At 38.8% G+C, this 25280-nt stretch overlaps 2 protein-coding genes across 4 annotated transcripts in view; one reads left to right on the forward strand and one right to left on the reverse strand.

The window, feature by feature from the left end:
• The window catches only part of LOC107562468 (short transient receptor potential channel 4-associated protein-like), an 11875-nt gene extending 3405 nt beyond the window's left edge, over positions 1-8470 (forward strand). The window contains exons 10-19 of one of the 2 annotated variants that reach the window (XM_016247105.1): positions 533-682; positions 780-838; positions 930-1031; positions 1127-1210; positions 1301-1391; positions 1986-2126; positions 2226-2337; positions 2428-2540; positions 7332-7538; positions 7627-8470. In XM_016247105.1, coding sequence (XP_016102591.1) covers positions 533-682; positions 780-838; positions 930-1031; positions 1127-1210; positions 1301-1391; positions 1986-2126; positions 2226-2337; positions 2428-2540; positions 7332-7538; positions 7627-7764 — 1197 coding nt within the window. In that variant the 3' untranslated portion in view covers positions 7765-8470. The remainder of the gene's footprint in view (positions 1-532; positions 683-779; positions 839-929; positions 1032-1126; positions 1211-1300; positions 1392-1985; positions 2127-2225; positions 2338-2427; positions 2541-7331; positions 7539-7626) is intronic. The other variant, XM_016247106.1, reaches the window with a different exon arrangement.
• An 877-nt stretch (positions 8471-9347) lies between these two features.
• The window catches only part of myh7bb (myosin, heavy chain 7B, cardiac muscle, beta b), a 22131-nt gene continuing 6198 nt past the window's right edge, over positions 9348-25280 (reverse strand). For both annotated transcript variants that reach the window (XM_016247107.1, XM_016247108.1), the window contains 30 exons: positions 24123-24293; positions 23818-23997; positions 23401-23533; positions 23237-23307; positions 22860-22947; positions 22612-22729; positions 22272-22395; positions 22031-22167; positions 20260-20515; positions 19860-20102; positions 19583-19759; positions 19241-19386; positions 19041-19131; positions 18691-18927; positions 15756-15908; positions 15458-15584; positions 15138-15256; positions 14289-14485; positions 14034-14217; positions 13764-13929; positions 13498-13622; positions 13287-13402; positions 13012-13204; positions 12263-12466; positions 12057-12182; positions 10922-11092; positions 10723-10827; positions 10542-10637; positions 10214-10351; positions 9348-9811 (listed from right to left, as the gene is read on the reverse strand). In XM_016247107.1, coding sequence (XP_016102593.1) covers positions 9800-9811; positions 10214-10351; positions 10542-10637; positions 10723-10827; positions 10922-11092; positions 12057-12182; positions 12263-12466; positions 13012-13204; positions 13287-13402; positions 13498-13622; positions 13764-13929; positions 14034-14217; positions 14289-14485; positions 15138-15256; positions 15458-15584; positions 15756-15908; positions 18691-18927; positions 19041-19131; positions 19241-19386; positions 19583-19759; positions 19860-20102; positions 20260-20515; positions 22031-22167; positions 22272-22395; positions 22612-22729; positions 22860-22947; positions 23237-23307; positions 23401-23533; positions 23818-23997; positions 24123-24293 — 4404 coding nt within the window. In that variant the 3' untranslated portion in view covers positions 9348-9799. The remainder of the gene's footprint in view (positions 9812-10213; positions 10352-10541; positions 10638-10722; positions 10828-10921; positions 11093-12056; positions 12183-12262; positions 12467-13011; positions 13205-13286; positions 13403-13497; positions 13623-13763; positions 13930-14033; positions 14218-14288; positions 14486-15137; positions 15257-15457; positions 15585-15755; positions 15909-18690; positions 18928-19040; positions 19132-19240; positions 19387-19582; positions 19760-19859; positions 20103-20259; positions 20516-22030; positions 22168-22271; positions 22396-22611; positions 22730-22859; positions 22948-23236; positions 23308-23400; positions 23534-23817; positions 23998-24122; positions 24294-25280) is intronic.

A 25280-nucleotide genomic window follows, 5' to 3' on the forward strand; every position in this document is an offset into this window, starting at 1 on the left:
AGTGGATCAAAACCTTTCTTGTCCTAAAACCAAAACAATACCCATACTTGTCCTAGGATGACTTTGATGATCCACTTTTTTGATCCACTTCAAATGTTGACTGCTGTATACATATATATATGCCTCTCATGCTTTTATTTGATCAAAAATATAGTAAAACAGTAATATTAATTATGGAACATTACAATTTAAACTTAAATTTTAACTGTTTTATATTTAAATATATTTATCAAAATGTAAAAAGCTGAATTTTCATTATTATGATGTTGGATTGTAAATGTCTTCATACAGTCTTCAGTGTCATCCTTCTAATATGCTGATTTGCTCAAGAAACGTTATTTATATTTATCAGTGTTGGAAAAAGTTGTGCTCATTAATATTTTTTGTTAAAATCATTATGCTTTTTGGTCAAGGATTCTTAGAAAGTTCAAAAGAACAGCATTTATTTGAAATAGAAATCTTTCATGTCTTTCAAAAATAAAAAAGATCATACTGACCCTTAACTTTTGAAAGGTAGAGTATTTTTTCATAGATTTTTACTCTTGTGACTCAGGTTCACAGAATGTTGGCAGAGTTCAAATTAATTCCAGGTCTCAATAACCTGTTTGATAAACTGATCTGGAGAAGGCAGACTTCTGGTCATGTCCTACATCGGCAGAACCAGAACTGTGACTGCAGTCCAGTAAGGAGCAGCCCTTTATTACTCTGACTTATTTAGTTGACTCTTACATATGGTTGGTTACAGTGTGAGAATACAGCTCTTTTCCCCTCTGCATCAGGAGATCTCTTTCAAGATCCAGTTCCTCAGGCTGCTGCAGAGCTTCAGTGACCACCATGAGTGGGTATCACAAAGAGATGCAACACTAAATAATAAGAGACATAGAAAACTGAACTGGACTGATATGAAATGTTTTCTTTATTGTTCACAGGAATAAATACCTTCTTCTAAGTGGACAGGAGCTGAATGAACTGAGTGACATCTACCTGAATGCAAACATCATTGAAATGGAGGCACTGAATAACACAGACAGGCATGAGGACCCTTTTCATAGCATATTAATTGATTGCTTCCTTATTCTCAAGTTTTGAATGGCTGGTAAATTAACTTTGGTTAATTGCTTTACAGAAACCTTGTCTGTGATGGTAAAAAAGGTCTTCTTACACGGTTAATCTCGGTCATGAGGAAAGAGCCAATTGATTCTTCATTCAGGTAAGATCTTCAGTTACAATTTGTAATGTTTTCTTTCAACTTGGCTGGTTCCATGCCAATTCTCCATGACTTTGACACAACTCGCTTCAGGTTTTGGCAGGCAAGAGCAGTGGAGAGTTTTCTGAGAGGAACGCCATCATATGCCGATCAAGTTTTCCTTCTCAGAAGAGGCTTGTTAGAGGTGGGCAAAATATGTGTGTAATGCATTTAATTGTCTGTGTGAACATACACTTATCGTTCAGCAAGTTTGGGTTCAACAGGTTTTTTTAAATACTTTTTTTAGCAAGGATACATTAAATTGATCAAATGTGACATTAAATACATCTATGATGTTACAAAAGATTTCTGTTTCAAATAAAGCAAATAAATGCTGTTCTTTTAAACTTTATTCATCAGAGAATCCTGCAAAAAAATAACTATCATGGTTCCACAAAAATACTAAGCAGCACAACTGTTTTCAACATTGATGATAATGCATCAAATCAGCATATTAGACTGACTTCTGAAGGATTATGTGACACTGAAGACTGGAGTAATGACTGCTGAAAATTAATCACAGGAATAAATGACTTTTTAAAATATATTAAAATAGAAATCAGTTATTTCAAATTGTAATAATATTTCACAATACTATTGTTTTACTTTAAATCAAATAAATGCAGCCTCGATGAGCATAAGAGACATCTTTTGAAAACTTACCAAACTTATTACAACCCCAAATTTTTGAACAACAGTTATAGAACTATTAAGCCATCTCATAATTCTCTTCTTTCAGCATATTCTATATTGCATCATCGACAGTGGCTGCAAGTCACATGACGTCCTTCAGAGCTACTTTGACCTACTTGGTGAGCTTATGAAGTTCAACATCGATGCCTTCAAAAGATTTAACAAATATGTCAACACTGAGGAGAAGGTAAGTTTACAGTCAGACCCTTGTGATTTGTCTTATGGCAGACACACTGAAATGATCCAGTAGATCTCAAATCTGTCTTTCTCTCTTTTGACACCTCAGTTTCAGATGTTCCTGACTCAGATCAACAGCTCTCTGGTAGACTCTAACATGCTGGTGCGATGTATCGTCCTGTCTCTAGACCGCTTTGAGAGCCAGACTAAAGATATGAAAGGTTTGACTCAAGTGAATGAACAGTTAATTGAGAGATGGATGAAAAATTTGTCAGTTTTAAAAAATGTGTTTCTTTGTCTCTTTTTCTCAGTGGTTGAAGTGTTTTCAGTGTGTCGCCTCTTGTCCTACATGGCTCAAGTGGAAAACAGGTTGTCCTTCCTTTTTAGACTGACCAGCATCATCAATGTCCAAACCCTCACTCAGGCAAGTTATAAGATTTCATTTCTTGTGTCAGAGGTTGGCAACCTATGGCACGAGAGCCAACATTGACACAGGGAGGAGTAATCACTGGCACATGAGCAGTAGCAAAAGAGATCCAATTCATTTTAGCTGAAGTTTTTTGCACCTGCACATCAGTTTACATATTGAAGTAATCATTCTTGTGCAGTTGAGTGGATAACAGTTCAACTCTGTATCATTTATTTATCCTTAATTCCACACACTTTAATGATGGTGACGTCCAAACTACTACATTTATGAAGAATGACGGGGGCGCTAGTGAGCACTGTAAGGAGTAGATGTGTTTTAGCTGAGCTCCTCTCTATATTTCAAATTATTTGGTCATTATTTTGATTTCTCGATTTCTATAAAGGTATTTTTGCATAACTTTCTTTGTTAAACAGCTGTATAATGACTAAGCCAAAATGCATTGCATACATAGGGTGACATGAGTTTTTTCATTTCTGAATGAAACATTTTTATTCTGTAATAACCATCATTTAATTGTCCTGAAATAATATTTAAGATCAGTACATTTCAAAATGTTAATGTTAGGAAAATGGAAGGAAAGAAAAATGTTAGTACTGGTTTCAACAAGGGATGTCATGGGAGCATTCCCATGATCGATTGTCATTTAAATTAACAATCAATTAATCGATTAATTGTTAGCCTTAATACTGCAAAATGCATCTATTGCAGTAACAGTCACTGGCAGTGACAGGATGTACAAATGGCACTCAAAACACAAGCTTCTTCACCCAAATGAAAGGGGTTGTTAGTCTAAATAAAAGTTGTAGGATTGTAAAATGAATAGATGTGATTATGATAATTTGATGAAATGAAGTGTGCACGCCGTAGTTACGTTTGGCATCATTTTACTTTAAATGGAGGTTACTGTTGGCTGTTTCCTATCCTGTCACTGCTGAATGCGCCTTTCTAAAATGATTTCACGGTGCTTGTTGTTGTATTGTACAACACAATAGCAATGTTTACATTTAACATTATTGCCATTTAAAATTAAGTTATAACTACAGCGCATGAGGCTTTACCGGTCAGTGATAACCGCTTCCACCGGTGGTGCTACGACAGAGATACTATGGATTCTATGGAATACCAAACCTGACAAAATTATAAATAAATACAAATATATATATACAAAGAAATGTAAAAAAAAAAGCAAAAATAAATAAATATAGAAATAAAAATACAAAGAAAGGTTACTGTAAATAAATACATTAATAAATAATTATTATACTTTTATTTCCTTATTTATATTTTTATTTTATCACATTTTATTTTTTCTTTATTCTTACATTTCTTTATTTCCACTTTTATTTATTTCGACATTTCTTTGCCCGTAGGGTAATGAGGAGGGCGTGTTTTACCTCAGGAATAGCAATCAAGCCAGAGTAGGCGAGTTGACTGCTTTGAGGCCACAGTGACACTTGTGGTACCCAAACGAAATACAAGAAGTGTACATTTGTAGTGGGTTGATAGTGGGATGAATGACTTAGATGGGTAGTATTGACAAAATCTTATATCACGGGTTAAGTCATTTAATATCACCCTAACTTTATGTATAGCCTGGGTGACAGAGCATAAACATATACTCTTTATTCTGGACATTTAACATCTTCAACAGATCTGATAACGGGTTACAGGTTCTCTTTACAGGAATTTATAGGCTAGGCCTATATAGGCCTTTTTTTTGGGATAGTATTTAGATAATATGCTAATAATAATAATAATACTAGAAAGGAAGGAATATAGTAGAAAGAAATAAGTGAAAAAAAATGCCTGGGAGGATGAGATAATACCACCTCTTAATGGAAAAGTTTGTTTCTGTTGCTGTCAATATTCTTTTTGGAAGTTACATTAAAATGCAGTTAGCTCAAAAATCTGAGGGCACATGACGGGTGCTGTTTGAATGAGCATAATGCTTCTGTGTATGTTCAATGCATGGCGTGTGTTTCACTAGCTCCACTCCCATGGACACACCTAGTTGCATTTCAAATGCATTGATCAATATGCATGTCGTGTTGATTTCACTGTAATGTGCGCTGGTTCCTTTCCTTGTTCTGAGCTGCTGTCCGAGTCTCAATCAAACGCAAGCTCTTATCAGCCCCATCCATTCACACCAAATATGATTAATACTGGAAAATATCAAGTGTTTCCCTTTGGGGATAGTATTTAGATAATATGCTAATAATAATAATAATACTAGAAAGGAAGGAATATAGTAGAAAGAAATAAGTGAAAAAAAATGCCTGGGAGGATGAGATAATACCACCTCTTAATGGAAAAGTTTGTTTCTGTTGCTGTAAATATTGTTTTTGGAAGTTACATTAAAATGCAGTTAGCTCAAAAATCTGAGGGCACATGACAGGTGCTGTTTGAATGAGCATAATGCTTCTGTGTATGTTCAATGCATGGCGTGTGTTTCACTAGCTCCACTCCCATGGACACACCTAGTTGCATTTCAAATGCATTGATCAATATGCATGTCGTGTTGATTTCACTGTAATGTGCGCTGGTTCCTTTCCTTGTTCTGAGCTGCTGTCCGAGTCTCAATCAAACGCAAGCTCTTATCAGCCCCATCCATTCACACCAAATATGATTAATACTGGAAAATATCAAGTGTTTCCCTTTCAGAGTGCCTGTTATCAGATCTGTTGAAGATGTTACTGTTCATGTTTGCCAGCCCAAGACATTTTAGAAATCCAGATGCCATGAAAAGATGAAAGATGCCATGGTCACGAATTAAGAATTACGAATTAACTAGTTGTAGGAATTAGTTATTCAAGGGTTAGTTCACCCAAAAATGAAAATTAGCTTGTGTTTTACTCACCCTCGAAGCATCCTAGGTGTATATGAATTTCTTCTTTCAGACGAATCCAGTCGGAGTTATATTAAAAATTGTCCTGGCTATTCCAAGCTCTATCATTGCAGTCAGCGGGTGTTTCTGTTCAACTGTCCATAGTAAAACATGCCTCACACGGCTCCGGGGGGTGAATAAATGCCTCCTGTAGTGAATCCATGCATTTTTGTAAGAAAAATATCCATATTTCAAACGTAATAAACACTTTTCTCTCACTTTAGGTATCTGTCATACGCGGAAGCCCTTCCGGCGGATGATGTAGGACGTATGTGCAGCATGTTTAGTGACGAATGCGGAGAGAGAACAAAACAAAACGCCGGTCATGAATTAGAAGTACATACCGAGGATTTGTAAAGAAAAATGTCGGAGGATTTCGATATAAACCAAGCGGAGACTGGTTTTCCTTTGCTAAAGTAAGGAAACTTTGCTTCCTTTGATCCTGTAAACAAACTCGCGAGACTAGCATATCTCAGAGACGCGCGCGCTGCGCATACGTGCTGCGTCATCTGTCGGAACGGCTTCCGCGTATGACAGATATCGGAAGTGAGAGAAAAGTGTTTAGTACGTTTGAAATATGGATATTTATTTTTACTAAAACGCATGGATTCACTACAGGAGGCATTTATTCACCCCCCGGAGACGTGTTTTATTATGAATGCCCATGCTTTATTTGACGACTTGTGGACTGTTCAACTGCAGCACCCGCTGACTGCAATAATAGAGCTTGGAATAGCCAGGACAATTTTTAATATAACTCCGACTGGATTTGTCTGAAAGAAGAAAGTCATATACACCTAGGATGCCTCGAGGGTGAGTAAAACAGAGTCTAATTAAAAATTTTGGGTGAACTAAACCTTTAATGTAATTTTTTTTTTAAATGTGTTTTTTCAGCATGTCACACGCACCGGTATTCACTTTCGCTTTCCTCAGCAGCTCAACATCCAATATAAATGTCTTGCTCGTGCTGAAGATATTATTCGCGTTTCTGACCATTTACAAATGGTGATTTCCATTGCTTTCCATGTTGATGGACTTTGTATTGTTTCTATTTTAATGTGTTTTTAAAGTTTGGATCACATTAAAAGCGTAATTTGTACATTGTGAATTATTTGCGTAAAAGATCCAGCCTCGTCACAGTCACTCACAGCCGCTTCTGCTGCACGTGTTTTGCGCATGAGCCGCACCCACCCCAAAACTACCTTGCTTAATCGACCATCGATAGCTATAATCGATTACATTTCTTATCGACAATTAATCGATCGTTGACATCCCTAGTTTCAACGCATGACAGTTTTAGAGACATCAAAACCAACATTAATACAAAGATTAAATTTTTAAAAACTTGAAGCAAGTGTTGAAAACTTGATTTTTAAGATTCTTTTATTATATATCATTGTCCCTTAAAGGGGACATCGGATGCCCATTTTCCACATGTTGGTATGATTCTTTAGGGTCTTCATGAAATGTCTGTAACATACTTTGGTTAAAATTCCTGAATGGTCATGTAAAACAACACCCTTTTTACCTAGTCAAAAACAGCTCTGCTCACAGCGAGCCGTTTTGATGCACGTCTCTTTAAATGATAATGAGCTACTGCTCACCCCACCCCTCTCTTCCTGTGCGTGTCGACACAAGATGTGTGAATATATCCGTATATGGCTTGGAGAAGGTCTTATTCAAATTGCTAGCTATCTACATAGAAACCGGCTGCACATTGAAGCAGCTCTCTGAATGACACAGTTTCAGACTGATGCAGCTCATAACAAACAGGCTGCGTGTTTTCATTTCAGTTTTCTGAGCTGGCAGACATGGCAGAAATTTAACTAAATGCAAAAAAAGTTAAAATTTCATCTGATGTCCCCTTTAAAACTGATTGCCCTGATTTTGATCAATCATAGGAGAACGTGAGCTGTCTGAACACCAGTCTGGTGATTCTGATGCTGGCACGGATGCGGGGCAAGTTGCCTTTCTACCTGAGCGCACTGCAAGAGAAGGAATATGCAGAGAAATACCCCGGCTACCTGCTCAACAACTTCCACAACCTGCTGCGCTTCTGGCAGCACCACTACCTCAACAAGGACAAGGACAGCACCTGCCTGGAGAACGTGAGCTCGGCTCGATTGACCAAACACACATTCTGTCACCGTTATGAGCTGTTAAGGCATAAACTTTTCTGTCTGTTTCCAAAAACAGAGTTCTTGTATTCCCTTCACCTACTGGAAGGAGACGGTCTCAGTGCTGCTGGGCTCTGGTAGAAGTTCACGCTGTGCTATTGCCACCTACATTGATGAAGCCTACAGGGACCTGGACAGAGACTTCCTGGAGCTGTGACTATAGAGACTGAGAGGACTCTCTTTACATCAGAATTACATCATGCCTAAGTTTATCAGACCTAGTCCATTCAGATGCATTACAGAATAGGTGTATGTGTGTGTGTGGGTGCAAGTGTATCTGGGTATTCATGGCGCCGAGGGTATTGATCTGCTTGTGTTCAATAGCATGAATGTGTGTTGGCTCAAAGTATTACATATGAAATGAATGTTCTTGGGAATATGTAATGCGACTGTAGGTGTGTTTGTGTTTGCAGTGGCACAAGAGTCTGGATGTTTTTCAGTTGGTCCATAGAGTTACAGCTGTCTTGTTATCTAGTGCTGAGCTCTCTCGCCCCATGAAGGTTGGCTTGTTTTACACATCCAGAAATGACAAACTCCTGGAAGTAGTCAGGAAGAGCCTCACTGCCTCTTACTACAAAAAGACAAACAAACAAAACGGCTATTTCAGGGACATTCTAATGTCTAATATTGGTGATTGGCTTAGTTTACATACTACCTGTATATTTATGTAATTATCTATGTAGTTCTCACTTGACCTAAAAATTTAACTTTTCAGCCCCGTACTTGCAGAGTGACACAGAAGCATCAAAAGAAAATAAAGACGTTTTATCATAAGCATGTTTCTGTCTGTATCGCTACAGCAGTAGACTAAGTAATCATTTAAAATCAGGTCTTTCATGGTACTGCAGGGATTTAGAGCCAGGTTTAAGATTTTTTTTTGGTGTATTGATTACCATTTGTATAACCAGTTTTACTACAAATACCATTTTTAAACTATGGTTAGAGTAGCAAAACCATGGTTAATTTGTGGTTACCATGGTTTAACTATAATAACCATGTTTTTTGGTTTTATTTGTGGTAAAACCATGGTTAATTATTTTGGACTCTTTTCTTCTCCTCCGGACCAGGTTGCCTTCTGAGTTAGGTTGGCAACACAACAGTGCGCTGCGCACATATTGCTCAGGGTCTGTGGTCGAAATGGCGTGTTTTTTGAGGTGAGGTACTTTTTTTCTGTTACATTCAATTAATGACATTTATTAAATTATTCATTAGTACAAAGTAATATTAAGATGGATATATACATTGAAAGCAACAAAGCAACCTAGGCCTGCTAAATGTCAGAAATATTATATGTATGCAAGCTTATATGTAACTATCTGGCCGTTAGATTAATTAAGAATATTTTTATATATATCTTCCTGCATCAAGTTTGTTACTTACTTTTTAAGTTCAATTATAATTACAATTTATTGTATCTAATCTGTCTTTTGTTGTCTTCCTGCTGACGACAACAGTTTAACCCGATTGTAGCTAGTCTCCCTGGTTAGGCTTGTCTGTATTTTTTTTTTAATTTTAAATCAGCATTATCAAAAAAGTTCTAGGAGACCAACTGTGACTATCTCAACTTTCATCCTCATGACTTTGCATCCATAGAAGGAACATAAAGTGATCAATTAACCCACTTTGTTGAAATTGGAAGCACAGGTTTGGTATATTATTTGGTGATACAGGTTGTGCTGAATCATAAAGACAAGAGCAACACATTCTTAGCATTTTTATTCCAAATGAATTTATGTGCAACTTGACATGGTCATGCAAGCATTTCCATTTAGGCGCTGTTTATTTATCATGTCCAAATAACTTTTCAAATACCCTGTGGGTCCAAATCAGCTGTTACAGAAAGGTACAGGCACGCAGCTGTTTCCTTGTGCTGTTCTTCAGCTGTACTGTATAACTGTGATTTTCCAAAACACAGCAAATTATGAGCTCTGCAGCCTGAGACCTTTCCAAGAAGGACATATGAACAAACACTTGAAAAAAACTTTTCAAGACTACTATTTGACATCTGAAAATCAGCATTTTGTCTTTGAAGGCTTCAATCACAACAAGAAAAATCAGTTTGCGTTGACCCTCAGTAAGCATTAAACATTTCCAAAACCTCTGTGCCTTGCAGCATTTTACAAAGACCAAAAAGAAAGGAAAGGTACTTGCCACACGATACATGACTCTTAAAAGTTATCTGGCTTAAGTCTTCACTCCACGATCTGTGAACAAAAATGTATGTTTGTTATGACTCACTTTTATTTTTTTATTTAAATTTTTTCACACTTAAAGGGTTAGTTCACCCAAGAATGAAAATTGTGTAATTTTTATTCTCATCATTCCAGACCTGTATGACTTTCTTTTTTCTGTGGAACAGAAAAGAGGATATTTTGAAAAGTCTCTGTGTTTTCTCTCTCACTGTCTCTGTTTTTTTGGGCAATACAATGAAAGTCAATTGGTTCCAGTGTTGTATTGGACCCCTCTGATATTCACTGTATGGACAAAAAACTAATTATCTTCTTATGTGTTCCACAGAAGAAAGAGGGTGAGTTAATGAGGACAGAAATCTCATTTTTGGATGATCGATCTATTTAAGTATCTGAGATCAGTTTACTGTATGTTACCTTGACGACATGAGTCTCTCGGGTGCGCACCCGCAGCTTGTTGACCTGAGATTCGGCTATGTCCACCCTCTCCTCGGCTTCATCTAGCTCATGCTGGATCTTCTTGAACCGAGACATATTGCAGTTGGCCTGCTCCTCCTGCCGTACAACAGTAAGATACAGAGCGCTGAAATTTGTGTGCCTTAAAATGGGCTTTAGAACGGACAACGCCATATTGTTTAACAGGTCGCGTGATGTATTTTATGTTCAAACACCATTTTGGCCCAATTATATACTAAAAGAATGTATTTACTGGGTTAATATCGCAGAATGAACAGGAGATACGTACTGCATCCTCGGCTTGTCTCTTAAAGCTCTTTACTTTTGCCTGTAGTTTGTCAATCAGGTCTTGCATCCTCAGGAGAGTTTTCCTGTCTTCCTCTGTCTACAGACAGAACGGCCTTTTAAATGCACTGCAGATGACACATACAGTTTTTCCTGCTGTTTCACGTGTGTCCTGTGAGTAATACCTGGTAAGTCAGCTCTTTAATCCTCCTCTCATATTTTCGTATTCCTTTTTGAATTTCTCCACTCTTCTTCTGCTCACACTCCAGCTCTCCCTCTAGCTCTCGCACCTGAGGATTGAAATGTTCCCACAGATGCAGGTTAATCCATAAAATGTTATATTCATGTCTTGACCAAAGCTGGAATAGACGCTTTTCTGCTTACCCGAATTTCCAGTTTCTGAATCTGTTTCTTTCCTCCCTTGAGAGCAGACTGCTCAGCCTCATCCAGACATATCTGCAGGTCTTTGATGCTCTGCTCCATGTTCCTCTTCATCCTCTCCAGGTGGCTGCTGGTGTCCTGCTCCTTCTTCAGTTCCTCTGCCATCATGGCTGCCTAATGAGGGGGATACATTTGGTTAAAAGTTATAGTATCATCAAAAAGTTTCAGTGTTTGTACTTCATTGTTGTGATAAGAATAGGTGATTGCATTTTCAGCCCATGCAAACCTCACAGTGATAATGCTAGAGTTTTGCGGGTGGTTGCTATGAGGTTACTAAGGTGTCCTAAATGGTTTGTTTAAGTAGTTTCCTTTTGGTTAAAACCACTAATGGGAGCTCTTGGTCATTTGATGTGAATGTTAAGGCAACCTTTATTAGAGTGCAACAGTTGGGTTTTAGAAGTAAAAACTTATTCTCTCCATAAGGTAACTGATTTTTAACACTAACTTATAAACATTTAAAGGCAAACCTGTTATGAGGCCTGACGTAGTTACTTGATGCTTTTGTTGAAGCCATTTGTTATTTTACCTTGTTTTTAAAATAATCATGTTTAACAGCGGAATTTGTGTTAAATGTGTTTAATTTGTGTGAATTTGAGTTGCGGCTAGCAAATCTTGCCAAAAGAGCTCTGTTAAGCACCCTATATATATATACATGCCCCTGTGTGAAAGCCAACACTTTTTCACACCACTGTATATACTGCAATGAATATACAGTTTCTATAGATATAATTAAGTTTAAATTAAATGTTTTTAAATTGATTGTCACTCGCAGTGCTTCGCAGGGCTGTAGTTCTTTCCCTCATTAAAGCTGTTAAGTACACAGTCTTGTTTGTCTTTTTATCCAAATTTCGAATTCTTTTTTTTAAATTTTAATTAAAAGTTTGAAATGTTGTGATTCACCTTCTAGGTGGCTGGCTTGGTTCATGGCTTATAATGCCTTAGCAAGAATTTTTTTTTTTAAATAGAGTGGAAAAAAACTTTAAAAAATGAATGAAAAAAAAAAAACTTCTGCAACCAACACCGCCGAAAACGTAGGCAGGCTCTAATGCACTCTATTCTTGTTTCAGTAGGAACTCACATCAGTTATGGCCTTCTTCGCCTTCTCTTCGGCATTGCGACACTCCTGAAGAGCATCATCCACCTCGCCCGACAGTGTGGACAGATCACTCTCTAACTTCTTCTTGTGGTTCAACACTACCGTGTTCTGTACAGATCAATGGATTGAGAGGTTTGATCATGACGTTTAATTATTGCTAAGTTGTTTCATTAATTATTGAGTTTTACCTGAGCGTGCAGCAGGTTCACTCTCTCAGTGGACTCCAGAAGCTCGTGCTCAGCGACTTTACGCATACGGTCCGTTTGCTCCATCACTCCACGCAGCTCCTCCAACTCTGCTGTTAGCAGGGTGTTTCTTCTTTCTGTGACCGTCACCTGCTCCCTCAGGTCCTCACACTGATGTATAGACTCATCTAACTCTAATTGCAGGTCCTGAGAAGACAAACCAACTGCAGTTGATAAAAGGGCACTAACATACTAAATTGAAATTATTATTTCTATAACAATTTTATTGTGTGTAATACAAATCAATAGGCATGCATTGATATTGAAATTCTGGCAGATACAGATAAGCTGGTAATTATTTTCTTGTTAAGTCTGATGTTAAAATGTATGTGATTTTGTCTAAATAATTAAAAAATAAAATCAGTTATTTGAAATGCTAGAAGTGAATTTGGTCATCACAACATTATGATGTACATTATGAAAATGGACATTCATTTTGAGATCTGCTAGAGATTACATTTGATATGTTATTAAATTATTCATGTTTTTTTAAAGACAAACTTTAAATATTAGATGACAGCAAAAGTAATCTAAATGTAAAATTAGAGGAAATGAGCATGAATAATGAAATATTCAATATCAATGGATACTGATAATTAAAAAAAAATTCTCTAATATAGTATCACTATATCATGCATACCCAAAAATCTTTTTGAATCTGCATATTGATGCAACCAGTCCTTCTATCTCACCTTAACTTGAAGCTGTAGGTTGCGCACCATTTTCTGAGACTCCACAGCTTGTCTGTTTGCATGGTTCAGATGGATCTCCATCTCATTCATATCTCCCTCCATCTTTTTCTTAACCCTGACTGCCTCATTACGTGCCCTGATCTCTGCATCCAGTGTGGTCTGCATGGTGTCCAGAATCCGCTGATGGTTTCGACTGCATTGATAAATAGCTTAATGTGGTTTATTTATATGCTGGAATTTCAATAGTTAAGTGTTTTCTTGTCTTTCTCTCTTACCGGAGATTGTCAATCTCTTCATGCTTCTCTGCAAGTTTCTTTTCAACTTCAGTTCTTGTTTGGCTGAGCTCCAGCTGGATGTGTAAGGTCTTACTCTCCTCATGCTCCAGAGTGCCCTGTGTCACACAGAGTTAGCGGCGCATTAGCTTTTACCCAAGTATATAAAGTCTGTTGGTGAGCATTTTCTGGTATTTCAGGTCATATTCATCACCTCCGCCTCCTCCAGTGCTGCTTGGATGCCGCTCTTCTCATGGTCCAGTACCTTCTTCATCTGTTCAAGCTCATGAATGGTCTTGTTGCCATGACTAATCTGATCAGTCAAGTCAGTAATTTCCTCTGCAAAACAAACATATTGGTTGGGTTCATTTTGAAAATCATTCTGGACCAAAATATAATCTCCCTGGCTTATTATGAATCTATGCAATTTCACAGATATGCCCTGTCCTGAAGTCTATGATGTCTATGAAGTCTTTGTACCCTGCAAGTTCTTGTTCTCCCTTTTGATTGTCTCCAGCTGGTCAAGGGCTTCTTCATAGGAGTTTTTGAGCTTGAAGAGCTCTGTGCTGAGACTACGGGACTCTTTCTGAGAGCTTTCCAGCTCGGCCTGTGTCTCCTCAAACTTCTGCCTGCATTCAGAGAGCACCTGGACATAATAATGATAATAGGTGTTAGCAGAAAAGAATTATGAACAATGCCTATCTGCTACTTCTGGTTAAATTAAATATTTAAAAATACTTTTATCCTGACCTTATCAAAATTGCGTTGTTTTTTGTCCAATGCAACAGCCACAGCATTAGAGCGTTCCAAATCAACCATCAAGTCCTCAATCTCAGTCTGCAGACGGTGCTTGGTCTTCTCCAGCGAGGCACATTTGGCATTGGAGGCTTCCACTGCCTCCTCAGAACTTTGGAGCCGTGCAACCAGCTTCTTCCTGAAGGAAGATAAATCAGTTTTATAAAATAAAGCAGCAATTCTGTTTTATCAGTGAGTGAGTGATCTTACTTGGCGTCCTCTAGTTCATCGGTCCTCTGAATGGCATCAGTCTCATATTTTGTCCTCCACTGTGCAATCTCAGCGTTGGCTTTAGACAGAGCACGCTGCAACTCGGATTTGGCCTCCTGCTCCTCCTCAAACTGCTCTCTCAAAAGTTCACAATCATGCCTGGATGACTGTACTGCATGAGCTAAACTGTTCTTTGCCTGGCACATAAACACAAACCCAGTATAATATTAAATATGATGCACTTGAGATGAATATACTGAATATATAAACACTGTCGTTCAAACGTTTTGGGTCAATAAGGTTTTTTCAATATTCCTGAAGCAAGTCTCTTTTGCTCGTTAAAGGTGCATTTATTTGATCAAAGATACAGTAAAACAGTAATATTGTGAAACCGTATTACAATTTAAAATAACAGTTTTTAATTTAATTATATTTTAAAATGTGATTTATTCCTGTAATGGCAAAGCTGAATTTTCAGCAGCCATAATTCCAGTCATATGATCCTTCAGAATTCATTCTAATATGTTGATTTGGTCCTCAAGAAACATTGTGAGAATCATTGTAAAAGTCTTTATTGTCACTTTTAATCAGTTTATTCTGTCCTTGCAGAATCAACGTATTCATTTCTTACCCCCCCCAAAAATCTTGCAGATCCCAAACATTTGAACGGTAGTGTACTTCTAAAACTTCTAAAGCCCTTTTTCAATACTTTTCTTATCTGCCATAATATTGTTTCATGTCTTTCTTCAGCAAACATTGATATGTGAATAATTGTGGTTAGAAATTTTAATAGATTGACCCTAAGAGATATAGTACAAATGCATCCAATTGATCTAAAATCTGGCTCACTTTGCATTCCTCTTCTAGCTGTTTCTTCAGCTCTTCCATGGTTTGGCTGAGAGCACTCTTTGTTCGCTGCAGCTGCATAACCAGAACCTCTTTCTCTTCCAGCCTGCGACTGACCTCAGCTGTTAATGGTAAGACCGAAAAGAGAGAACAAAGCCTTTACCAAGTGCCAGTGACCTTTTCTCATATTATTTCAGCTCTGTTATGCCACTTGTTTCTAAGACAAATGTAAATCTGAATTTCTATTGGAGACTTCCAATCATAATGTGCAATATATTTCCAGCTCCTGATCTTTATTCTGTTCCAAAGCGCAGGACACTGACCGCTCTCTGTCTGGGCCCGTGCTTTTTGAGAGGTGACATCCATTAGCTGCCTCTGGAGTTCCTCTGCCTTGGTTTTAGACTCATTCATCTGGTCTTCATACATCCGGCACATTTTCTCTGTTGTGGCCTGCAAACAACAGTCTCTTTGTTATTTCTCTCATTTGGTATGTAACAGCAGTTAATAAAGTATTTTTCAACCCAGTTCATGTTTACTCTATATGTTTTAACCATAAGCTCCATGGAACACAACAGCATTATGAGTCTCAGGAAAAACATTAAGCACACTGAGATGTCTTACTTTGGCTTTGGAGAAATGTTCAAGGTTCGATGCCAGATCTTCAGACTCCATTCTGATTTCTGCCTTTTCCTTCTCCAGCTTCTGTTTGACCCTCTGCAGGTTGTCCAGTTGCTCCCCCAACTCAGCCACAGTGTCCGCATGCTTTCTCCTCAACATGGCCATAGTAGTTTCATGATGCAGTGAGGCTTCTTCCAGATCTCTCCGCAGCTTTAAGAAGTCAGCCTCCCGCTTCTTGTTCATCTCGATCTGGGCAGTGGTAGCACCTCCTGCTTCCTCCAGACGTTCACTTAACTCTTCTAGTTCCTTTGACACTTCAGTACGCTGCTTGTCTGATTTTGATCGAGCTGCTCTTTCAGCCTCAAGTTCCTCCTCAAGCTCTTCTATACGTGTCTGTAAAGAGTTTACCATAATACTGTTATAGAATAGTATAGTATACTATTATAGTAAACTCATTATGCAGACATGTTTTCTGTCTGCAAATTTTCAGTCATTAGCCAAATTACCTGTAATTCTTTTATTTTCTTCTGCAGCTGAATAACCAAGGCTTGCTCCTCTTCAATCTTTGCACCTATGTGAACCATTTCAATGTCTTTCCTTCAAAAAAGACCATATGCAGATTTAATTAGATCTCATTTGATAATACAACATAGCACAGTGCTTCCATTTGCAACATTAAGACTGCATAATGTCTGTAAAATCTCACTTTTTCAGTCTTTCCTCTAGCTGCTGTTTGTTGTTCTCCAAATCCATGGATGACTCAATGGAAATCTTTAGATCTCCCTCAAGCTTCCTCTTCACTCGCTCCAGATCCATACGCACTTTCTTCTCTTGCGCTAAAGAGCCCTCTAACTGTTGCGGTTAGGCAATGAATAATAATAAACAATGAGGTCTAAGAAATGTATTGTCTGTTATGTAGGCTAATAAGCATTTTATTTCTACTTTAACCTGCTATGCAGTAAATCTTTGCTGTGAATAAGAAGTTAAGGATTGTTATGGAGTCTTAAGTTTATCTCATAGGGTTTTACTGAGTCCACTTCATACTCACATCATCCACCTGCTGCTCAAGTTTGATCTTTGTCTTGGACAGCATGTTCACTTTGTTTTCTTCATTCTGTAGGTCTTCCAGAGCCCGCTGATGAGCATCCTGGAGGGCCTTTTTCTCTTTTGTCAGCCGGAGGATGGTTTCATCCAATGCAGCCATTTCCTCCAACAAGTTTTTCACCTGAGATTCAAGTAAAAAGACAGTTCTTGCTAATCGGTTCATTTGAGGATCTAATGCAGACCACATTTTCCCATACATGAACGTATCTTCCATAATGTACCTTGTTCTCAGTGGCATGTTTTTCCTTCTCCACCTTGGCCAAAGTAATCTCAAGGTCATCCAGGTCTTTCTTCAGCTCAATACACTCATCCTCATGTTTGCGTTTCTTGGCCAGGAGAGTGGCATTAACCTCCTCTTCATCCTCAAGCCTCTCCATCAGCTCCTTAATTTTCCCCTCCATCTGGATCTTAGCCTTGATCAGCAGGTTACAGCGGTCCTCAGCATCGGCCAGGTTATCCTGCTCCTGGGGTCAGAATGTAAAAAATTCTTCCCATCGTGCCTTTGACTCAATGTCAAGATACAATCACGAAGCCATCAAGAAATCATCATGTTAGTAACTATGTGATTCTGATTCGTAATTTCAACTTGTTTCATTGGTATGAATCCACTCTGACACTCACTGCTTGAAGCTGTAGGGAGAGGTCATTTTTCTCTTGCACCAAAGAGACCTGTCTCTCCTCAAACTCTTTCCTCTTCACCTCAGACCTCTCGAGAACCTCCTTTAGCTTCTGGAACTCCTCCTTCAGTGTAGCCAGCTCCTTCTCTGTAGCTGCGCTCCTCAGCAGGGGTTTGATCTTGAAGAACAGACACATCCACGGCCAGTTCTTGACAGCGTAAAAGGCACGGATGTTCCACTGAATGACCGTCAGAGCTTCCCTGAGTGAAGATAATCAGATGATGGTTTAATGACATTTTCTTTCGGTTTTATTTTCTTTCTCCTTCTAATATCAGGACAGTCATAACACTCTGATATTTTGACTTAATATCAAAATGAATTTCATCTCTTCAAATTTTCATTATAGAAGCGCTGTATTCAAGTCACTGTGTGAATTAATTGCATTTCAAACATATTTTTAAATTAATAGATCCAGGACAAATAAGAATCAGGTCATTGACCTTGGTACTGGTACTAATAGAGTTGTCTAGGAAGTATTACAGATTACATAAAACATCAGATGAATACATTGCAAAGTTTCAACAAAAGATATTAGTGTAGGCCTAATTGATGAGTATCAAGATAAAGCCTTTTACTACTTCTCAGAACTCTTTCAAACTTGGCTCTTTTGTCCAAGAATAAAAGAAACCCCATCCATTTTGTGGCCTGCACCTCACACTCCATGCCCTTGTTGTTCTAAATTAGCTCAGTATGTCTAGTACCAAATAGGGCCAGGCTGCCACACGCCATTGTTTTGTGTGTTCTATATCAGTAATCCCACTGTGATACTGAACATGCCTAAAGAGTAAATCAATTCCGCATTGCTGAAGTGTCGACACAATCAGGGACAGTCAAAGGTCAGGCAGAGGTTGTTGATTATCTAAAGCTGAACCCATTTGAAGAAACAAGAGGACTTAATCCCCTGTCACCTGGGATGGCATTTCAGCAATTTTCAGCCTGCTCCCAGCCAAATCCATTCTGGACAAAATAGGGTTATTTATAATAAAGACGAGAGGGGGTGACTCTGGTAAGGAACCATCAACAACTGGTATGTGCGCTGTTTGCGGGATATATGACCCACCTCCACACCTGCTTTTGTAAATGCCATTTGGGGTGGAGGGGGTTTAACCGGCTTTTTCTGTAGCGACAGCACACACACATACAAAACATACAGACACCATGGCCATAGTAGTTTCATGATGCAGTGAGGCTTCTTCCAGATCTCTCCGCAGCTTTAAGAAGTCAGCCTCCCGCTTCTTGTTCATCTCGATCTGGGCAGTGGTAGCACCTCCTGCTTCCTCCAGACGTTCACTTAACTCTTCTAGTTCCTTTGACACTTCAGTACGCTGCTTGTCTGATTTTGATCGAGCTGCTCTTTCAGCCTCAAGTTCCTCCTCAAGCTCTTCTATACGTGTCTGTAAAGAGTTTACCATAATACTGTTATAGAATAGTATAGTATACTATTATAGTAAACTCATTATGCAGACATGTTTTCTGTCTGCAAATTTTCAGTCATTAGCCAAATTACCTGTAATTCTTTTATTTTCTTCTGCAGCTGAATAACCAAGGCTTGCTCCTCTTCAATCTTTGCACCTATGTGAACCATTTCAATGTCTTTCCTTCAAAAAAGACCATATGCAGATTTAATTAGATCTCATTTGATAATACAACATAGCACAGTGCTTCCATTTGCAACATTAAGACTGCATAATGTCTGTAAAATCTCACTTTTTCAGTCTTTCCTCTAGCTGCTGTTTGTTGTTCTCCAAATCCATGGATGACTCAATGGAAATCTTTAGATCTCCCTCAAGCTTCCTCTTCACTCGCTCCAGATCCATACGCACTTTCTTCTCTTGCGCTAAAGAGCCCTCTAACTGTTGCGGTTAGGCAATGAATAATAATAAACAATGAGGTCTAAGAAATGTATTGTCTGTTATGTAGGCTAATAAGCATTTTATTTCTACTTTAACCTGCTATGCAGTAAATCTTTGCTGTGAATAAGAAGTTAAGGATTGTTATGGAGTCTTAAGTTTATCTCATAGGGTTTTACTGAGTCCACTTCATACTCACATCATCCACCTGCTGCTCAAGTTTGATCTTTGTCTTGGACAGCATGTTCACTTTGTTTTCTTCATTCTGTAGGTCTTCCAGAGCCCGCTGATGAGCATCCTGGAGGGCCTTTTTCTCTTTTGTCAGCCGGAGGATGGTTTCATCCAATGCAGCCATTTCCTCCAACAAGTTTTTCACCTGAGATTCAAGTAAAAAGACAGTTCTTGCTAATCGGTTCATTTGAGGATCTAATGCAGACCACATTTTCCCATACATGAACGTATCTTCCATAATGTACCTTGTTCTCAGTGGCATGTTTTTCCTTCTCCACCTTGGCCAAAGTAATCTCAAGGTCATCCAGGTCTTTCTTCAGCTCAATACACTCATCCTCATGTTTGCGTTTCTTGGCCAGGAGAGTGGCATTAACCTCCTCTTCATCCTCAAGCCTCTCCATCAGCTCCTTAATTTTCCCCTCCATCTGGATCTTAGCCTTGATCAGCAGGTTACAGCGGTCCTCAGCATCGGCCAGGTTATCCTGCTCCTGGGGTCAGAATGTAAAAAATTCTTCCCATCGTGCCTTTGACTCAATGTCAAGATACAATCACGAAGCCATCAAGAAATCATCATGTTAGTAACTATGTGATTCTGATTCGTAATTTCAACTTGTTTCATTGGTATGAATCCACTCTGACACTCACTGCTTGAAGCTGTAGGGAGAGGTCATTTTTCTCTTGCACCAAAGAGACCTGTCTCTCCTCAAACTCTTTCCTCTTCACCTCAGACCTCTCGAGAACCTCCTTTAGCTTCTGGAACTCCTCCTTCAGTGTAGCCAGCTCCTTCTCTGTAGCTGCGCTCCTCAGCAGGGGTTTGATCTTGAAGAACAGACACATCCACGGCCAGTTCTTGACAGCGTAAAAGGCACGGATGTTCCACTGAATGACCGTCAGAGCTTCCCTGAGTGAAGATAATCAGATGATGGTTTAATGACATTTTCTTTCGGTTTTATTTTCTTTCTCCTTCTAATATCAGGACAGTCATAACACTCTGATATTTTGACTTAATATCAAAATGAATTTCATCTCTTCAAATTTTCATTATAGAAGCGCTGTATTCAAGTCACTGTGTGAATTAATTGCATTTCAAACATATTTTTAAATTAATAGATCCAGGACAAATAAGAATCAGGTCATTGACCTTGGTACTGGTACTAATAGAGTTGTCTAGGAAGTATTACAGATTACATAAAACATCAGATGAATACATTGCAAAGTTTCAACAAAAGATATTAGTATAGGCCTAATTGATGAGTATCAAGATAAAGCCTTTTACTACTTCTCAGAACTCTTTCAAACTTGGCTCTTTTGTCCAAGAATAAAAGAAACCCCATCCATTTTGTGGCCTGCACCTCACACTCCATGCCCTTGTTGTTCTAAATTAGCTCGTACCAAATAGGGCCAGGCTGCCACACGCCATTGTTTTGTGTGTTCTATATCAGTAATCCCACTGTGATACTGAACATGCCTAAAGAGTAAATCAATTCCGCATTGCTGAAGTGTCGACACAATCAGGGACAGTCAAAGGTCAGGCAGAGGTTGTTGATTATCTAAAGCTGAACCCATTTGAAGAAACAAGATGACTTAATCCCCTGTCACCTGGGATGGCATTTCAGCAATTTTCAGCCTGCTCCCAGCCAAATCCATTCTGGACAAAATAGGGTTATTTATAATAAAGACGAGAGGGGGTGACTCTGGTAAGGAACCGTCAACAACTGGTATGTGCGCTGTTTGCGGGATATATGACCCACCTCCACACCTGCTTTTGTAAATGCCATTTGGGGTGGAGGGGGTTTAACCGGCTTTTTCTGTAGCGACAGCACACACACATACAAAACATACAGACACACGCCGGACACACGCCACAACATAGTCTGCATGCACTTTGGACATTCCTCCCATACATTTGCAGGCTCCCCCTGTCACCTGGGATGGCATTTCAGCAATTTTCAGCCTGCTCCCAGCCAAATCCATTCTGGACAAAATAGGGTTATTTATAATAAAGACGAGAGGGGGTGACTCTGGTAAGGAACCATCAACAACTGGTATGTGCGCTGTTTGCGGGATATATGACCCACCTCCACACCTGCTTTTGTAAATGCCATTTGGGGTGGAGGGGGTTTAACCGGCTTTTTCTGTAGCGACAGCACACACACATACAAAACATACAGACACACGCCGGACACACGCCACAACATAGTCCGCATACCCTTTGGACATTCCTCCCATTGATTTGCAGGCTTTCAGCCCTATGCACACTCTCAACAGTTTATCGCAGTGCTTACAACGGGCTCAAGGAAGCGAGATCTGCAATCTGACACTTTCTTTAGTCGGTGAGTAATAGCAACTATTTGCATTGGGTTATTTAGACACTTTATGACTATTGTCATGGTTTGGACATCCAAACAGCACATACTTCTCTTTCATCATCCTCCTGCGCTCCATCCGCATGAGTTTGCCCCTGCAGAAGGCCTGCAGCAAGGTTAGAATCTCAGATAGCCGTTCGTCCCTCATGTCTTCCAGCTGGCCAAGAAGTCCCGCCTTAAAGAAAACCTGAAGAGCACAGATTCGCAGGTCAGTGTAGTCTAGGATGGGCTTTGAGTGTTTGAAAATATTCGGTATGAAGGGAGTGACAGAGGACAAATTCATGAACCAACCTTGCTGTGGCCAAACTTGTACTGGGTGTGGTCGATATCCAGAGACCCAAGCAACTTTTCTACAGCTTTCCTGCTGTCCACATATGTGTCCTCCGGGATGGCCAAAGGGTTCAGGATACGGTAACTAGTAAGTCATGAAGGTTTAATTAAATATCTTTATTAATTTTTAAGTTGTGTGCCTTTCAGAATGGACTTTTAAGTGGCTAAATTTGAATTGAGCTAGTAAACCAGATGCACAATTGCAAGTTGAATTTGAATATAAGTAGAATTCAAATTAAGTGAAAATCATAGATATTAATATAATAGAGATTACAAATGTGATCCATGAACAAAAATTCACCGCTGTTTGAACTCTGCATAAAGAATGCGATTGGGAAATCCCTTCCTGCAAATGCGGATCCCTTCCAGGACGCCATTGCAGCGAAGCTGGTGCAGAACCAGAAATGGCTCCATTATCCCTATCAGATACAAGATCAAAAACTGAAGAGAAGACTGATGGTGTGTTTACGGTAGGTTTATGGAGAGCTTGTTGTACAACAAATGGTATTATCCTCTACACTGATTTTTTTGTATTTAATTTTTTTGTACCTGGAGTCTTTGTCTCATTGGGGATAATGCATCTCACAAAATGAGGCTGAGTGCTTCTCAAATTAGTCATCAACTTATTCAGATTCTCCTATAGTGATAGAGAAGGAAAGAGCATTCAACATGTAGTCCATATTATTATGTACTAGTTCTGCTAACTACTGAGTCAGATCTTACCTGCATCTTTCAATCTGTAGCTGGTGAAAGCTGAGCCAGCACAGACTTAAAGTGATGTTCATGAGTCAGATTACCTAAACATCACTGCAAGTCTTAAATGGCTCACTCTCCAACACCATTTCCAATATCTATATAGTTTTAACATTTGCAGATATTTTAAAAAGAGTTTCTGGTCCATTTAGATATAACATAATTTGACCCACCTTATGCAGCTGGGACACTGTTTGAAAAGATGATCCTTTCTTCCTCTTCTCTTTGCTCCCTGGCTTTGCTTCTGTTCCCAAAAGTATACATGGAACAAAACAAACCTTAGTACAGTCAGGTCCATTGGTATCAACTCTTGAATATAACTTATAATTATATGCACCTGAATCTAAGCTGATGAAGTTCTCGAAGAGGCTTGCCATTAACTTGTTTGACGTCCTTTGGAAGATTCCCACCACTGTTTCATTCAGAGGATCTCTGTTTTTGTCCAGCCATCCACTGATGTTGTATGGCACCTGGCGACACACATGTATGTGAATTGATATTATATTTTAAGTGAATTATTTTGATCAAGGCTTGAGCTATCACCATTGTGTCACTGAGCAAGGCACTTAACCTCAGCTTGCTCCAGACTATCTCTGTTACTTAAATGGTGCCATTCTATGGCGGAAATGCATACTGTAAATTGCTTAACAAATTCCACTGGCCTCCGTTATGTGGCTTATAAAGACTCTATTGTATGCTATGGTAAAAAATTGCCTTGAAATATGTGTGTAAATATGAAGCTATTTCCACTCACCACTCCGGCGTAGTGCACCAGCTCAAAGTGAGTCTCATATTTGCGTTTTTTGTCTGGCCTCGGTTTCAGGAAGTTGGGAGACTTGCCAAAGTGATTATCATAGAGTTTAGCTTTGAAGCTGCTCTCTGTGGCTTTAGGGAACATGCACTCCTCCTCCAGAATAGACAGTATACCCAATGGCTGCAAACAACGCAAAACGGATGTAACAGCTAGAGTTGCTTAGTGTACTCTGTATAATAGTATTAGTGTAATCGTATACAGACATACACATGCTTTCACACAATTATATGTAATTCTATATCAACCCTCTCAATGAGGTCAATGCAGGCCTGCAAGTCTAATCCGAAGTCTATGAAAGTCCACTCTATGCCCTCTGTCTTGTACTCTTCCTGCTCTAGGATGAACATGTGATGGTTGAAAAACTGTTGCAGTTTCTCATTTGTGAAGTTGATGCACATTTGCTCAAAGTTGTTGAACTGTTCAGGAAAAAAAGAAGAGAAAGAGTTTAAGGTACAATGAGAACCTAATAATGTATAGGGATGGGTATCAATACACATTTCCTGATTCAAATTCAATTTTATTTCAGTTCATTTAGGTATGTATGAGTTGCAATGTCCATTTCGCTTATATAAGATACATTTTCTTTCAGCTCTCGCTGTAAATTATACAGGAAGCATTCTAACTTGGTACACTGCAAAAATATTTTGGTAAATTAACAACAGCACCCTAACTATGTACTTCAGTTTCAATAATAACTTGTTGTTGATTCAGTAACCAAGGATTCAAAGAGCACATTCAGTGAATGATTAGTTTTTAAATTATTCATTAAAAGCACTGACTTAAAAAAGTAATTTGTTCTTTAATTGGACTACACTGTTTGCAATGCATATATTTTGTTCACTAGCAAAGAATAAGAGTCATTTTTTCACGAATCACTGAAAAGTGGTGCAGAAGACATTGTCATAAGCTAAAAAAATCAATCTTGAGATTTTAAAGGGGTCCTATTCTGCTCTTTTACAAAGTCTTGATTTTGTTTTGGGGGTGTACTAGAACAGGCTCTCATACTAGGTTGTTCGAAAAACACATTATTTTTCACATATTTTACATTATTACAACACATCTCTCCCCAGTCTGGCATGAACGGCTCGAATAGTTCCTGTATCAAATGAAGGCCCGCCTTCTGAAATACGAAATGTGCTGTGATTGGTTAGCTGGGCCAGTGCGTTTTGTGATTGGCAGCACTTGGCACCTGGTCGGGAAATTTCACCCCCTTACCATAGCCGCCTGCAAGCTTCAGTGTAAATATTGCGTCAAAAGCAAATAAATTTGAGCACAATTTAAACCCGGATGATTGTAACCACTCTAAGTTCGTCTGCCTTGGGAAAGCTAGCGTGTCTCCGACATAGTGATAACACTCATTGCCTTCTCTAGTGCAGCTCAACCAGGTCTCGTCCCATTCGTCG

The sequence above is a fragment of the Sinocyclocheilus grahami genome, unplaced genomic scaffold, assembly GCF_001515645.1.
Source record: "Sinocyclocheilus grahami isolate Dianchi unplaced genomic scaffold, SAMN03320097.WGS_v1.1 scaffold824.1, whole genome shotgun sequence".
In the NCBI taxonomy this organism is placed as follows: Eukaryota; Metazoa; Chordata; class Actinopteri; order Cypriniformes; family Cyprinidae; genus Sinocyclocheilus; species Sinocyclocheilus grahami.